Here is a 15,934-nt window from a genome sequence, read left to right as displayed (position 1 = left end):
CCAGGACCTCCTTGCTGTGAGGCAACAGTGCTAACCACTGACATTTTAAATACTGAATTTAATTCATATTTTCAAATCTGGCTTCACTGAGGGGGATTCAGGGAAATAAAAAAATTATGTGAGATATTTACACTCCATTTACACAATAATTGATGCTTGGCGTTTTATTTAAAAAAAGGGAGACGCTGACTTGCACACCATGGGAGGGCTGAGTACTCATGAAGGGGATCCGTCCACATGTTGTCAGCAGCTGGAAATGCTGAGCAGCAGTGGAGCGCAGCGCACCAGGCTGAGAGCGCACGGAAACTTGTAGATATTATTTCTCTCCTTCCTTTTTTTCATGTCTCTAAACTCGACTGAGTGGATATTTAACATCTTGTCACATCCGGTCCTTTTGGGGCATTTGTTTCTTGCAAGAGCATGACGAATGCTGTTCATATGACTGATTTTACTTGAGGCTATAGGAGTGAAAGCGAAATGGAGACGTTTACAACCAACGACGTGCTGATGAATTCAACTGATCTGAACCGGATTTTATGCAGTTTTGGGATCAAGAACATTTCAGAGTGTGAGCGCGAGGAGAACCCCTCATCCGAGCATAAAGGTATGTTGATTTTAATATCTATGATTATTAGAGTCAAAAGCCACGAAACATCCTGACGAATAAATGCTGCTTTTATACATACATCTGCTATTTCATTTCATTCCAACAGTGTGTGCCATAACAGGGAGCGCTTTAGGCATTTTTGCGTTTGTGCGCATTACGCATTTGGTTCATGTACTCCACAAAGCTCATTTATTCTGCTGTGTGACACTTACAGATGTTGTCTCTCTACACTAGTTCAGCCGGTGCCAAGCGAACAGAACTGCAATTTTACACTCCACGCATGCAAATTACGCTTCTGTGCCACGAACTTTACACATGTTTGGGGATAAAGCAGAACAAGAAGAACACAAGAAATTCCGTTTAGGCTGATATTCCAAGAAATCATTTGTTTTTAGGGTGTGTGAGGGAGCAAAGGCTGAGAGTCAAATATTAGATATCACCTTTTAAAGAATAACATACCCAGAGCTTACTCGTATGTGTCCGTGTGTCTCCTCTCAAGATATCAACCAGACAGTGCGGATTGTCCTCTACAGCCTCATCTTCCTCCTCGGCGTCCTGGGAAACAGCCTCATCATCGCCGTCCTGGTGAGGAACCGGCGCATGAGGACCGTGACCAACCTCTTCTTGCTGTCTCTGGCCATCAGCGACCTGATGGTCTCTCTGGTCTGCATCCCCTTCACCCTCATCCCCAACCTCATGCGTGATTTCATCTTCGGCATCGGAATATGCAAGTTGGTCATGTATTTCATGGGTGAGTGCAAAAACAGGTTTGAAACGATGTCTTTTGAACATCCTTGCTGTATTATTGGATTTAGATTCTTTTCCTTCCTAATTTGGATTAAAGGTGCCAAAGTGCATTGATCCTCCAAGTCAAAGCCACCTCTGCCATTATTATGGTTTTTATTGTGCTGGTAATTGCAGAGAATAATTGAAGTCAGCTTAGGCCATGTCCTAGGCAAGGTTCATTTCCTTCATGTTCAAATGCTTGCAGTGCTTTAATGAACATCAGCTAAAACAACTGTTGAAAAGTCTCCTGATTATAGGAAACATGTTGTGACTAATTTTACCTGAAGCCATATTTTCAGCACCATTTCATTTTCTCTGGGTAATACATTCCTACACCACAGTCATCCCTAAAGTCACATTCACACATAGGCTAATGACACACCAAGCCACTATAAAGCAATCTAACCGAAACTACGTGGAAACGAATAATAGCCGACAATCTTTACAAACCTCTGAGTTCCTGCAGAATCTGAGAGTTCGATATAACGTAGTGTAAACTGGTAGGTTTAGAAAGCAGTGTAGTTTATCAAAGTCCAAAACAGACACAGCTATAACCTATAAATCATCTTCATACCCAGCAGGTTTGGATGCTGTGAACTGGTCTGTAGTTACAGACAAGACAAGTAGTTGCATCCTTTCTTGGAGGAATTTTTCGTTATCGAGACCTTAAAGGCCTTGATTTGAGCCTCAGCTCTAAATTATTATTTCATTTGATTGTCACAATAGTTCTTTGTTTCATTTGATTTTATTTTGGCATGTTCAATCTTTCATACAGGCATCCTCGAAGGAAATGAGTCAGTCAGATCAGGAAAATGAATCAGCTCATCCATGGCTTTATTTTCTTTACGAGTCTGATCAATTCCCAAAGCTTCTACTTCTACCTTTCAGAAAGCCTCTGCCAGGAATAATGCAGTGTTTTCATTACAGATGGTGCACCTTTGCTAATGTTTCATTTTCATCCAATTACAAGTTGTCTAGGAAAAGTTATTTTCATCCTTCACCATATCTCCTGGTCCTGTGTTTAGCCGGTCTGTGAGAGCAGAGCTGTATTACCTCATTTCTAAATGTGCTTATCTGTTTAGGTGTCAAGACTTTTGCCAAGATGGACACATTATCATGCAAGAGAGCTTATCTGTTTAGGTTGGATTATCTGCTCCAAAAATAAATGGATATATTTATTATATCTCTTGTTATTGTTACTGAGTGCAGTAAGATTTATGATAAAACATTATTGTGCCATAGTATTAAAAACAATACATCAAACACAGTGATGCTTTGCTGAGATGCTGATTATTCTGAGTGTTACAAAGCCAATGGCAGAGGCAGAGAAATGAAAACCCCCCTAATTAAGGTAATAATTTGATTTGGAAAAATATACTTCTTTGCTTTTTTTGCAGAGTTTAATGAGGGGATTGATACAACTCTCACATTCTTCCATAAATGCAGAACTACAGCCAGGAGACTGTTAACTGCATAAAAATGATTGAGTTGAACATGTTCATTTCTAGGCTTTTGAAGTGTTGGTAGTTAGTTTTTCCAGTCTTCATGAGAGTTGCATCGATCTTCTCACACAAACACTATTAATTTTATCTAACACTGAAACCTGAAAATGACAGTCATCCTTGTCTGAATGTCCTGATCTGTGTAGGTGTCTCAGTAAGTGTTTCCACCTTTAACCTGGTTGCCATCTCCCTGGAGCGCTACAGTGCCATTTGCAACCCACTGACCTCCAGGACGTGGCAAACCAAATCCCACGCTGCCAAGGTGATCACTGCCACCTGGGTGGTTTCTTTCATCCTGATGCTGCCCTACCCCATTTTTAGCATCCTCAAGCCTTTCACCCGCCTCAACAACAGCACCGGGAACATGTGCCGCCTGGTGTGGCCCAATGACGTCATCCAACAGTCCTGGTGAGCTGGAAAAAAAAAACAAGTCATATATCTTCTATGTCCCACCAGGGTACCTGGTACCTGATTGTGTGGCAGCAAAAGAAGCCCATTGCTAATTTCAGACGGCCCTTAATTGATTTTCTCAACCTAGTTAGAGACAACTACTTGGGGAAATCTTCTGGCCTTTAAAATCAAAGCCCATAATATTAATTCATATATCTCCTCTAATAATAATCAAAGATTTGATTGTATTGATTCCAGGTAGATTCAATGAATGCTTGTTTCCACGTACTTACTCTCCCAGATTTCTCCCTTGCAGGTATGTGTCTCTGTTATTGCTGCTCTTCCTGATCCCTGGGATTGTCATGATGACAGCCTATGGACTGATCTCTATGGAGCTCTACCGGGGCTTCAAGTTTGAGCTGTCCAAAAGGAAATCTAGCAGAGGTACAAAAACAAAACAGGAAGTTATCAAAATGTGCACATTCCTCAAAAGGAAAAGTAAGCCTTTCTATCTTTCAGCACCATCTGTGATGTTTAGCATAAAAGCATTTTTCTTTACTCAAGATGGCAAAACACATCAGAAGTAGATAGTGGTTAGTTATACTTGATTAGTTAATATGATGAAATAGTGAAAAACTATAGTGCCTATATTAATCACAGTGAAGGTGCATGCCAGACTGCAATGATTTGACTTGTTTTAATTGTCTTTAGACAAATGATAAATTATACACCGTTGCTACATGTACAATATTTTTTTTTGTCAATAAGAAAATATCAAATATCATCAGACTTCTCCTTTCAAACAAATATAAGTTTCCTTTTAATAAAATTCCTTAAAAAACAATGGCTTTTGAATTTCTGCCATTTCTAGTCTAGGTCTTGAATGACAGACCTGAATTTTGGTCACAGCTGAAAATGGCCCTTTTAAGCTCTTTTCCTCTTCTCTCTGATGACAGAAAGACAAGCCAGCACTGGCAGCATCAGGCCAGGTGACAATGATGGCTGTTACTTGCAGCCATCCAAAAAGAAGAGCACCGCAGCAAAAACAAACAACGTTACCATCAACCCCACAGCAGCCCGTGTGTGTGGCAGCAGTTCTACAGCCAACCTGATGGCCAAGAAGCGTGTGATCCGCATGCTCCTGGTCATAGTTTTCCTTTTTTTCCTGTGCTGGACTCCCGTGTTCGTGGTCAATGCATGGCAGGCGTTCGACCGGCGCTCGGCCTACCGTCTGACCGGTGCACCCATCTCCTTCATCCACCTGCTGTCCTACACCTCTGCCTGTGTCAACCCCATTATTTACTGCTTCATGAACAAACGCTTCCGCCAGGGCATGCTGGCTACCTTCACTTGCTGCAGTTGCTTCAGGAGGAGCTGTGGATGGCGCAGCAGCTCAGGGAGGTCGTCTGGAAGCAGAACAGCCGAAGGGGAAGTGGGCAAATCAAGAGCGGAGCCAAAGGCCGATGAGCAGAATGGTTATATCCCACCAAGTGGAGCCAGCACACACTACACCTACACCAGCGTCCGTGTATTAACCTGGAATGAAGGACTTAAACCAGAGTGATAGCAGCCTGAACGCAACACTTGAAGAATACCTTTGATGTGTTGTCTTCATGTAAAGCCCTCACAGTGCTTAGGCCCTATACAACTAGTTTATGAGCAGCTATGTTGCTTTAGCTTGGAGTGTGGTGTGACATCAGTGCAGTAGCTGATGACTGTGAGCCAGAAGTGCTCTCAAAGCAGATTAACACAATCAGATGTTTCCCTGAAGCTCAAAGTGTCCAGGGAGGATGACTGATGCCTGATTACATAAAGCCGTGAGGGGGCCCAGGTCTGACAGGGAGAAGCAGGATACAAATTTATGTAGTTTGCCATTTTTACTATCTTCTCTTTAAACACATTATAGTTCCTTTAGCATGGACTGCAGGGCAGAGAAACAGCTTCTTACTTGCCTCGAATCTAAACAGGCTCACACCATGGTCTGATTCAGGAAGCTGTAAGAATGACAATTTACAAAAGTACTGCTGACATCAGAAAAACCATACATGTTTAGTCTTTTATACCTAATGCTTTAATCAAACATTTAACTTTCTCTATGGAAAATAGCAAACTAATAGGTGGGAAAACAAAAAAATAAAATAACACAAATTAGTCGCCACCGATTTATAACTTGCAGGAAATCAGCTGAAACATTCAAACTCACTAATATGCTGCTTTATCTGTCATGTTCATCAGCGACCGCCTGTCACGCTGCAGTGTAACCATACTCACCAGCTTCAGATCACTCGTCCTTGACCCACTGTGTGTATGTACGCCTAACAGGGTTGTACTGTGTGTACTACAGGAACTAGACTTATCATTACTGTGGGACTTTAAACATCTGCAACACCCTCTTCAAAGAGTCAGTTCCTGGCATTATCCACCTGATTACCACCGATTCACACTTTTAAATATAGCAGCAGTAATGTAGCAACTTATTCCCATACTGTTTGCTTTGGCTTCGATATTATTCTGTACAGTTGTACTTTTATGTTTGGTGCATTAATGGAAAAGGGTGGATTTGAAGAATTTGCTCTCTTGCATGATAATGTGTCCATCTTGGCAAAAGTCTGTGGGCGCCTAATTGAATGTAAAAAAATGATTTTACTGGATTGTTATGTAAAAGTGGTTCTGGGAATGGTATTGTGTTTTTTGCAAGAAACCTATAACCCATCTGGTTGACCATATAAAGACCTAAAGTGCCCAGTGCACGCCAGCGTCAGGAAAGACTTGGGGAAGAGCAACCTGAAGCTTTTAACGGCTTTAATAAAAGTGGATCTAAAGGACAGAGGGCATTAGGGCCCAGACAAGTGGTGGAGAGAAAAGGGGGGAACCTGCTGGGAGTTCATCCACAGGTTAAGAGCATCCATCTGGGATCGGTAGATGCCCAAAGCGCAATCCAGCTCCATCCTGCAGCTACTAGGAGATGTTTAACTGTCACTGAAAAGGGAAAGATGAAAAAGTTTATTCGTGACGTAAAAGAAACAAGTCTGCATTTTTTATTTCTACTCTTTTGGATAAAACCAAAATTAAAAGAACTGAAGTCAAAGTGTAAGAAACATACCTGCTTAAGCTTCTGATAATAATTAAAAACATACACAGCAAGATTTTATATCACATTTTTATTTCTCATTTTTATGCCAATATTGCAAGTTTTTTTTCTTGGTTTTTTTTCTTCTTTTAATGACATACAGATTTGAGCAGGATCTGGAGCTGCAATATGTACAAAAACAAACTAACGTATGTTATCAAAAAAAACCGTCCCCTTTGTTTTGACGTTATTGCTAAATGTTACAAACGGCACAGGTTTCTACCATCAGCAACCCTTTGAGCACTGAGTATACTACCACAATGACACCTCTGCTTACCACTTACTAGAATAAAACACAGATACAATGAGAGTGATAGGTAGTGAAAGGACATGGAGAAGACGAGGAAAGGAAATGACAACATAAAGAAGTGAGCTGACTGTAGCAAAGCTAAGCACAACAGGCTGCGTGTTAAAAAAAAAAAAAAAAAAGAAAAATCAAATGCAAACACATAAATATGAGTGATAAAGAGTGAGGATGAAATGTGTGTGAGAGAAATAAAGGTTAGCACTCTGCAGTGCAAACAGCCAAGTAGACTTAAGGAGAAGTAAGGCTGAGTGCGACAGAGAAGGGCTCCACACTCCTTTTTTTTTATTTGTTTAAAGCTGCCTCTCACTCTGCCCTGTTTTGTTTTAGCAGTGCATGAAAACTACATTATAAAAAGACATTTGGCATATTAGAGGATACATACATTGTTCAGAGCTCATTATATAAAAAACAAAACAAGAACAGCTGCTTTTGGAAGAGTAAAACTAATGTGACCAAACACAGAGAGGAAAAAATGGTTACAATATTTTGTAAAAACCTTACAAATGCTAATGAGATGGTGTTATACATTTTCTCTCTCTGGAAGCTTTTTCGCCAGGTTATCACACCGTGTGTTTAAAATGTTTTAAAAGATAAATAAACTGTAAATCATCTGGGATTGTCAAGGCGACACATTTATAAAAGCATGCATCAACCCCTTTTATTAGATGTGACCAAGATGCTCTGTGCAGACTCAGAGAGATGAAGAGGAGCCGTGGGTTTAGCCTAAAAGGTGATAGGTGACCCAACATGTAAACAAAAACCCACAAAACTATCCAAGCTCGAGGGAAGGGGTGGGGACGGAGGGGGGATGTGATGCTAATGCAGAGGCTAAGCTTAAAAACTAGCTGAATTTAGAGCTAGTAGACCTAGAAAAACACTCGAGTTCAAAATCTACAGTTGTGTTTTTGTGACCTCCATCCTGCACGCTAAAGGGCTCAGGAGGGTCAGCGGCTCGTCACAGTTCAGTGTGAAGAAGCGCAAATATGCAGTTTTGATGCTACACCGCTGCTGCAGCACCGACTACTCGACAACTCCAGGACAGACAGGAAGTGGCCTCTTCAAAATACAATCCACTTCCAGGCCAACCTAGGCAGCATGGGCAATAATGCACTTTTCTTTTTTTTTTTTTTGACATAAGACAAGGGGAGACTTTGTGCCAATAATTTAAAAAATATCAATTTACAATATAAAACATTTAACATTAATGACGGACAGGTGGGCAAGAGTGGCAAAATAGGGGAACAACTTAATTTTCTCTTTTTTACACTGAAAGCAAGCGAATCCTTTTTGTTCCTATTTCAAGGTTCTGTTTGTAAGAAAATTCTGAAATGTTTTAATTAAGCAGACATTCAAGTTACAGCATCGTTGTTCTTTTTCCTGGAGGTGTATACAGTTGAACTGTAACACCAAGTATTGCCTTTGAATGTTTAGCCACAATTATCAGACATTTAGATTCAGGTGGAAGACAGAAAATCCAAATGAATCTCATGTTTGCTTTAGTTTTGAAGAGGAGTATTTGAAATGGACCAATTTTGACTCAATATTCCATTACAGTGACACTGACGCACGCACGCACACACACACACACGCACACACACACATTTGCTGGCTGGTGAACTAGTGCTCAGGCGAACAAAAACAATGACATGACCTGTACAATATTGCTGTTATATTTGGAAATGCACATCTTCAATAATACACATATAAAAGGCCTTTACGCGGTTGCTATGAACACAGATGAGTGCAACTACTCGGACAGTGAGTTAACAATGTACACACGCTTGTTTCTGCAAAAAGAATAAACCACAGGAGAGTTGGAAAAGGGAAAGGCTGAAAAGAGCTTACAGCGCTTGCACAACTTTGTACCAAAGGTGAGAGGGTGCCTTGCACCACATGATCATTAAAAAAAAAACAAAAAAAAAAAACGGGGTTATTGTACACTAAAGGTGAAGGCTGAGAGATCCTTCAGAAGGCTGCTTCGCTTTGCATGACAAGGTGGTTCTGGAGCCGCAGCAATGAGCTCAAAACAGCAGAGCTCCTGTGATAAGAAGCGAGGCAATAGCTTGTTTTTGTGCTATGCACAGGTTCTTCCAAGGTGAGTAAACAGCAGATAAGAAAAAAGTGAAGTACTTTTTTTTTTTTTGTAATTGAAGTTCTCAGTAAGGCCACATCAAATTGAAAAGCGTCCATCTTTTTAAAACCACTGGCGTTAAATGCCACAGGAAATACAGCACACACTGGAAGACACCTTGCTAGGTGCAGTTTTGAGACAAGTTTCACTACATTATCTGATACGTTAACAGTGATCAATAGAGCGACAGATAGAGGATATTAGATATGTGACTGGTTTGACTGTGTACACAGTAAGAATATACAGTACTAAGGCTATCCTTTTAAGTCAATGACTACGCTTATTAGTTTGAAAATGACAAACTGACTTATTTTCATAATCATGGAAGTCTAGTTTATGATGTAACCTCCAAATGTTGCTATGGCTCCATATGAGATGTACAGATGTGTATACTTTCCAAAGGAGACATAGCGCACATAGAGTATTGCAGGCAAGGCAGAGGCGTTGCTTAAAGCTTTTCTTTTTAAAGACTTCATATAAACCAATGAAAAAAAAAAAGGCCCTCTGAGGTTATTCCCCAATTTAAAAAATGAAAAAAAAAAAAAAAATCGCTTATGTAAATAAACAACCCAGGCTTTTCCCCATCAACAGAAGCAAGAGTATCAAAACAACAGTTCAATCCAAAGACTGAAAAAGCAGGCGTTTGTAGTAAGGTTGCAATAACATACGGGTTGGGATTTTGGACCTCAAAGGGGAAAAACAAAGCCCAAGCTCAGAGGAAGAATAGAAACTATTTGGTAACAAAAGTGTACTATATGTTTAATACAAAAAAGGTATGGAGAAAAATGTACCTTTACTAAAGCTTATACAAGATCCTTGGTCCATAAAAACTATGTTATCACGTTTTATGTGTGTCCCTCTGCATGCTTGCGCTCCCTCCAACAACAATACATCCATCCCCCTTTAGCGAACCACAAATTAATGCAAAATCATACAAAAACAAGAGAAATAATTATAAAACAAGTGGTGGGAGGATTGAGTGTGGGGGGGGCGGGGCAGCGCAAAAATATACTTTCCTTTCAAGATTATTTTTTGTACATGGTGGATGTATTGTTGTTGTGGTTTCCATTCTCACAGCTGTAGAAAGGTGCTGGTGCTCTGAGCCTGCAGGAACTTCACTCATTCCAAACACCAGAACTGGATAGGCAGGTCCCTAAAGTAACCACAGGAGAGGGGGCGTGTCAAGGAGCACTTTCACTTATTCCTGTTGGCCGCCAACTTGATGTCACTCCTTCAGATTTCCCCTGCGTTTGCTCCTTTGTCCCATCGATTTTTCTATTTTAGCTTCTTTGTATCCAAGATTAATACGCAGCACTTCTGAGTGAGTCAGTTTTTGTGTTTATTATTTCCCATAGTCTTTATATACCTTCTGGTATATTTGCGCTCAAGGCATATTGTATCGAGTGGCCCCCTGTGTGCGTTAGGAGACCACGGCTGCGGAGGTGGAGGATGAGGATGTGACTCCTGCGTTGGTGCTGTTGGGGCCGTAGACTCCGGAGCCCGCCTCCTGGCTGTTGCTGCTCAGCAAGCTGGAGTTTCCGGCCCGAAGGATGGCCCCAGCAGCGCTGCAATGTGGCCGTGGCCCGGGCTCCGGTGTGTAGGTGAAGGTCAGTGTGGTGGAGTAGATGATGCCGTCGTTCCTCACCAACGTGACAGGCACCTGGACGGGCTGCCGCACCCAGCGCCAGCCCTCGCGGAAGGCGGAGATGTCTGGCACCACACACAACATGCTCTCCGCACACCTGATGTGTGTTTAGTGAAGAAGGAAACAACAGGCTTTTGATACAAATTAAGAAGGACACATAAATGATTTACTAAAGCAACATCTGCATTACTGCTTTACTTGCAGTAAGAGAAAACATGACATGAACACAATATTATATGATCTTTTAGACCTAAAAACTGACTGTAAAGTACTGTGATACCCATAAAAGGCACGATACCCTTACATGTTGCTACGTCACACCTGGGACATATGTTACATCTCTTTCAGCCCTTATGTCCTGTCATCTTTATGCTGCCAGCTACCTAATAAAAAATGTGTGTGAAATCTCAGTGGTTTTGTATTGCTGTACTGACAGTTTCTCTGACAATGATCATTGTTGTATTTTCTGTTTTTACTCTGCATCTCTACCTAATCTAATCTAATCCACCTATAAAACTCTATATAACAGAGGTGAAGCCTAGTATTTTACAAGAGTGTAACATTGTGGTATGTGGGTCTTAAAAACTTCATGGCTCACTCAGTAAAGGAAAGCAATAGCTACACTTAAGCTAAGTATTTACTTTATGCAGCAGGCATTTCATAGTGTGTGCAGCACGAACACTGTGTTTTATCACTCTAGACTACAGTAACATCAAACACAAGTCCTTCATTCCTGTATGATCCTAATAAGTCCTCAAGATAGTTGTAATCTGTAAGGCAATGGAAAAAAACTCTTGCTTCAGTGGTTTCATTGGTGGTAAATTACAGTGCGCACAAAAAAGCAGAAGGGAAGGGAGAATGAAAAACAGCACATCATAATTAAATGACCTGGGTTATAGGTTATCTCTAGGAAGAATGAAAGGGGACCACGAACATACCTGTACATGGTCTCAGCCTCAACATCGCCGAACCAGACCCGCAGCTTTGGAGTGAAGTTCTGTCCTGTCAGCTCCAACATGGCAACATCCCCGCCACCGTTCAGCTGCAGATGAAAAGGATAACGTGGTAATCTCACACATATACTACGAAATATGTCAAGTTTGTCAGTTTGTTACAGTGGTTTCATAAAATCATTAATCTTTTGGCTGGGTCCAAAAATGTCTCTTCTTTCTACCTGTAAGCTCTCTACCACAGGCACAGGGGTGACAGGCGAGTGGACAGGGCCCATGCCCTCGTAGAAAGTGTATTCGGCCTTGTCTGTGCTGATGATTGTCCAGGAGGCGCCATCATTGATCATCTCCTTGTTTGGTTCCTTAGGGCATGGAGTGGCCTGATGCAAGGGGGAAGATGGGGAGACATGGCCTTTAACGCATATCAGCATTGGTAACCACCAACAATTACACTAAATCACGACTACTCAACCCCAGGCTGAAGGTTAAGTAAGTAAAATTGCTGGAGGTGAGTGGCTTAGAAAATGTTCTTCAAAGAAGGAAATGACATCCTGTCCTTAAATACCCTCCTACTTTATAACAGACAGACAGACAGGATTGAGCACTGATCCACTTTCAACACAGTCTAGTGAAAGGTACGGTGAGCTGGCTCTTTCAGAATGCTAAAGCAATCATCCTCATCTGTGAACAGCAGATGTGATGGTGAAATGACCCTGAACTGACATGTACAAGTGAAGACATAGCAGATGTAAGTATTTGAGTGAGACACTGACTTGAAACTGGATGATCCTTTCTTGGGAAAGGCACAGGTACATGCGTTCTGTGTCCTTCAGATAGAAGGCACACTTGTGGAGCTGGGAGACGGGGTCGTCGGCGTCCAGCAGCGCCGTCTGTTTGTCCACCTTACGGATGATCTGAAAGAAACCAAGAGATCGGTCACCTGGAAGATAGGTGGTGGAGTAGAAGGAAGTTGTAGGGGAGAACAGAAAATTCAAGAAAACAACTAGATAAGTGAAGGTTTTTATGTTTAAGGAATACTTCAACATTTTGGGAAATATAATTTATTTGCCAAAAAGTTAAATAATAGTTTTATGAGTGGGTTATGTGCTGTACATATGTCCAGAAATTTTATAATTGTTCCTTTAACAAAAGCCAACAATGAGATTTGTTTATCTAATGAACATTTTCCTGACAAGGATCAACTGTAAATACTGTAAATGATGTGTTTCTTTTACCAGTCTGGGCAGGGCCATGCCAGTGACAGAGCAAACCAGCTTGACTGTCTGGCCATAGTGGATGTAACCGTCTCTCACAGTGAACTCCTCTCCTTCTGACTCCTCATCATCCACTGAAATCACACAGGAAAGAAGTTGTCAGTGCTGCTGCAGTTCACCCATAAACCTCAGTGATTTTCATGCACTCAGACCTACATCAACCCATCACCTCTTTGTCTGTGATGAATCAGCTGTGTAATTACTATAATATAGTGTGGGGCTGACAGACAGAGACTTGAAAACTAAGTGTCAACTGAAGCTGTCAAACCACATCAGCTTTGCTTCACTTTCCTCTTGTTAAACCTCTGTATGACATGATGCTTTTCTAAATCCATTCAGCTCAGGCTATATGAGACTTACACAGGTGGATGTAAAACGCGCCCCACTGCTGGGAGCTGGCGTGAAAGTTACCGCCCTCAACGTGGAGATAGCGTGTGCTGACTGTTTGGGACCGCAGCCGGTTGAATAGTGCCACCTTGGTCCCTGATGCAATACACACTGTGGACAAACATAAGCAAGAACATGGAGAGACACAGGCGGGTTACGTAATGACCTAAACATGACATGCTGCTCACAGGTCGCTCTGTGAGAAGAGCTGAGAAAATAGACATAAAAAAATCTGTGTTGAGTACAAGTGTGCTATTGGTAAACTAACAGGGTTGCTGGACAATCAAATGACTCCACACTTCCCTCTAGTGGTTGGATATTAAAATAATACAGCTGGTACTACTCAATAACAGATTGATGCAAAACCATTCAAAACAAAGGTTACAATATCCTCTGGAAATATTAAAACATTTCAGTGATGAAATTTAAGAAAATCAAGTAAAATACAAATAGACAGTAAATTTAAAAGCAGGCAATGGCATGGAATAAAAAGGTAAGAAGAAACAGAAAGGCAGGTGAAACTATCCTTGTTATATAAAGTCTCACTAATATTTATACCTCAACTTAAACTAGACATAGCCCTATTGAAAATGCTGATTGTATCTAGCAGCTAAACACAGAAGATGAAAATAGAAGAAAATATGTATTGAAAAGCCCAAATATAAACAACTTACAGTCTGCATTTTTGAGGGACTGCTTCTTTTTAGAGGGTTTGGAGATGACCTTGATTCTCTTGCTGAGGAAGACACCGATGTCAGCGCTGTTGCCGTAGAACATCTTGACAGACAACATGAAGTGCTTTCTCTTGTCGGAGTCGGATATGTACAAGGTTTTGGCTGTGCAATAATTCTGGAAATAAAATAAAAACGTAAATTTGAATGTCTGTGCACAAGAAGAAAAATATCTAAAAATGAAATACTAGTGTATAAACATAAAATGGAATTTAAACGTATTTCAAAACCCATCTGTTTGACTCCTCTGTTAGCACAAAAATGTGGAACAGCATGTGCATATACTGTACCTTTCCCTCTAGGTTTAGTTGTTGCATTTCTTGGTCGCTGTTGCCGATGCCGATGAAGGCACAGGGCTGCGACTCCTGCTCAGAGCAGCCGTCTCGCTCCATCTGTTCCTTCTTTTTCTTCCAGCCGCTGCCCATCAGGTACACACATGGGGGAGGGCAGAAGAACCTGGACATGGGGGCACATATTTATGACTCCTTGGGCTCCAATTCTCAGACAGCACTGAAAGACGCCTCGTTCTCTCCTTAAGTAAAGCCGTTCAGATGAATTCTAAACAGTTTAGAATGAAATGCCCACTTCACCTGCAAATAATGTTTAATCGTTTCACTGGATTGGATTAAAAAAAATCTTCTGCATGACCAACCACTCTTAAAACAGCAGAAAGTGGACATTGGGATAATGTGCACATCTTAACTTACACCAGAAGAGGGCAGAGCTGTACCATTCCTCAACAAGACAGTCAGAAACTGTCAGCATATTATTAGGTACAACTGAACTAAACACTCTTTCTTTAGGCTGTCCAACCCAATTTAGCAGAGGTTAAAATGATCAATCCAGCATGAAATGGATCTGCTAGGAAAGATAAACTAACCATTCAAATGAAATCTTTTTTTTCCCACCCATTTCAGAATTACATATACTTTGCTTGACCCCTTCAACTGCTTTGTTTTTAAAGAAAAAAGAAATCCCCTAAGAAAACTAATTTTAGTCTTGTTAAACATAAAATCAACTTATCACTGAACCAGATTGCTTCAAATAAATTTATGTGCGTCAGTGTGGAACTGGAAAGTGACCTATTTCGCAACACTAGTGTCTGTCTCTGTGGGTGTTTGTCTACTTTCACCTCCTATAAAAAGTGCAGAGAGAAAAAGGCAGCTAGAAAAAGGGAGACATCACATTTACATTCTCTATGCGCCCACTTTCCTGGGTTCCCTTAGAATATAGACAGAGGTCCTATGAGGTGCAAGACACACAGTCAACATGGACACAATAAGGTTTCACAGGCCAAAAGATGTTCAAACACTTAATATGCACACAGTTGTCGAGTGGTAGACGCGACTATGATTCAGCAGAAATCCCTTTGGGACTTGTTTAGCAGTTTCATTCACACACTTGTCTGGTGCAACAGGATGGTCTACTGGTCACAAATAGTGTTTTTGCTAAACACAGAGATTTCAGCTCTGCACTGGCATGTCACTGTGCAACTTGCAAACACTGATAGATGATCCTGTACAAACAGGCATATGTGACAAATCAGCAGTTCATCTCATCTCATTTGCCTCACTAGTGTCACTTTAACTGGACAGGACATCTAAAAATGATCTGAGGAATTCATCCCAGTCCCAGCCTCTCTCCTTCCACCCTTCTCTCCTGTTGTGCTTCAACTCTCCAAGGTGTCTCTGAGTTGGCTTGCAATAGCTGATTCACAGAGATAGGCCTGATGAGATCGCAAGCAGTGTTGCAGCTCCGCCAAGAAAACAGGCGGAGGACAGAGAGCTGAAGAGCGTTGCAAAATAAGCACGAGGTGGGGGGAAGGAAAAAAAGGCTATAAAAAGTTTGAGAATGAGAAGCAGAAAGGTGAGAGCAGAGTTACAGGAAGGGTTTGTGAAAGAAAAGACTCTTGACAGAGTTCAAGATAGCAGAAGACAGGGGAGGGCGTAGAGTAGAGGTTTCGACAGCCAGTGCTCACCGTGAACTCACCTTTGAACTCTTTGTAGAGTCTGTTGGTGTTACAGCATGGAAATTACAGCAAAGCGGCAACAGGTTCAGCTGTGCTCTGATCCTTTGAGACCTGTATGCTCTAGT

General features: G+C 41.3%; 2 protein-coding genes across 2 annotated transcripts in view; one reads left to right on the top strand and one right to left on the bottom strand.

Annotated features, from left to right (window-relative positions):
* Positions 1-215: 215 nt before the first annotated feature.
* cckar (cholecystokinin A receptor) lies at positions 216-5,258 on the top strand. The gene is made up of 5 exons (XM_026329955.1): positions 216-604; positions 1,107-1,358; positions 3,042-3,303; positions 3,602-3,729; positions 4,242-5,258. The coding sequence occupies exons 1-5, from the start codon at positions 478-480 to the stop codon at positions 4,847-4,849; spliced, it is 1,377 nt and encodes a 458-aa protein (XP_026185740.1). The 5' UTR covers positions 216-477; the 3' UTR covers positions 4,850-5,258.
* A 1,179-nt stretch (positions 5,259-6,437) lies between these two features.
* rbpjb (recombination signal binding protein for immunoglobulin kappa J region b) overlaps positions 6,438-15,934 on the bottom strand; it is a 38,845-nt gene continuing 29,348 nt past the window's right edge. Inside the window, exons 4-11 of the mRNA XM_026329895.2 lie at positions 14,131-14,296; positions 13,784-13,958; positions 13,083-13,220; positions 12,684-12,796; positions 12,222-12,362; positions 11,673-11,828; positions 11,437-11,540; positions 6,438-10,595 (exon numbers count right to left, since the gene is read on the bottom strand). Coding sequence (XP_026185680.1) covers positions 10,274-10,595; positions 11,437-11,540; positions 11,673-11,828; positions 12,222-12,362; positions 12,684-12,796; positions 13,083-13,220; positions 13,784-13,958; positions 14,131-14,296 — 1,315 coding nt within the window. The 3' untranslated portion in view covers positions 6,438-10,273. The remainder of the gene's footprint in view (positions 10,596-11,436; positions 11,541-11,672; positions 11,829-12,221; positions 12,363-12,683; positions 12,797-13,082; positions 13,221-13,783; positions 13,959-14,130; positions 14,297-15,934) is intronic.

Source organism: Mastacembelus armatus, chromosome 18 (assembly GCF_900324485.2).
Source record: "Mastacembelus armatus chromosome 18, fMasArm1.2, whole genome shotgun sequence".
In the NCBI taxonomy this organism is placed as follows: Eukaryota; Metazoa; Chordata; class Actinopteri; order Synbranchiformes; family Mastacembelidae; genus Mastacembelus; species Mastacembelus armatus.
Note: the sequence above shows the minus strand (reverse complement) of the source record. Positions and strands in the feature narration are given on the sequence as shown.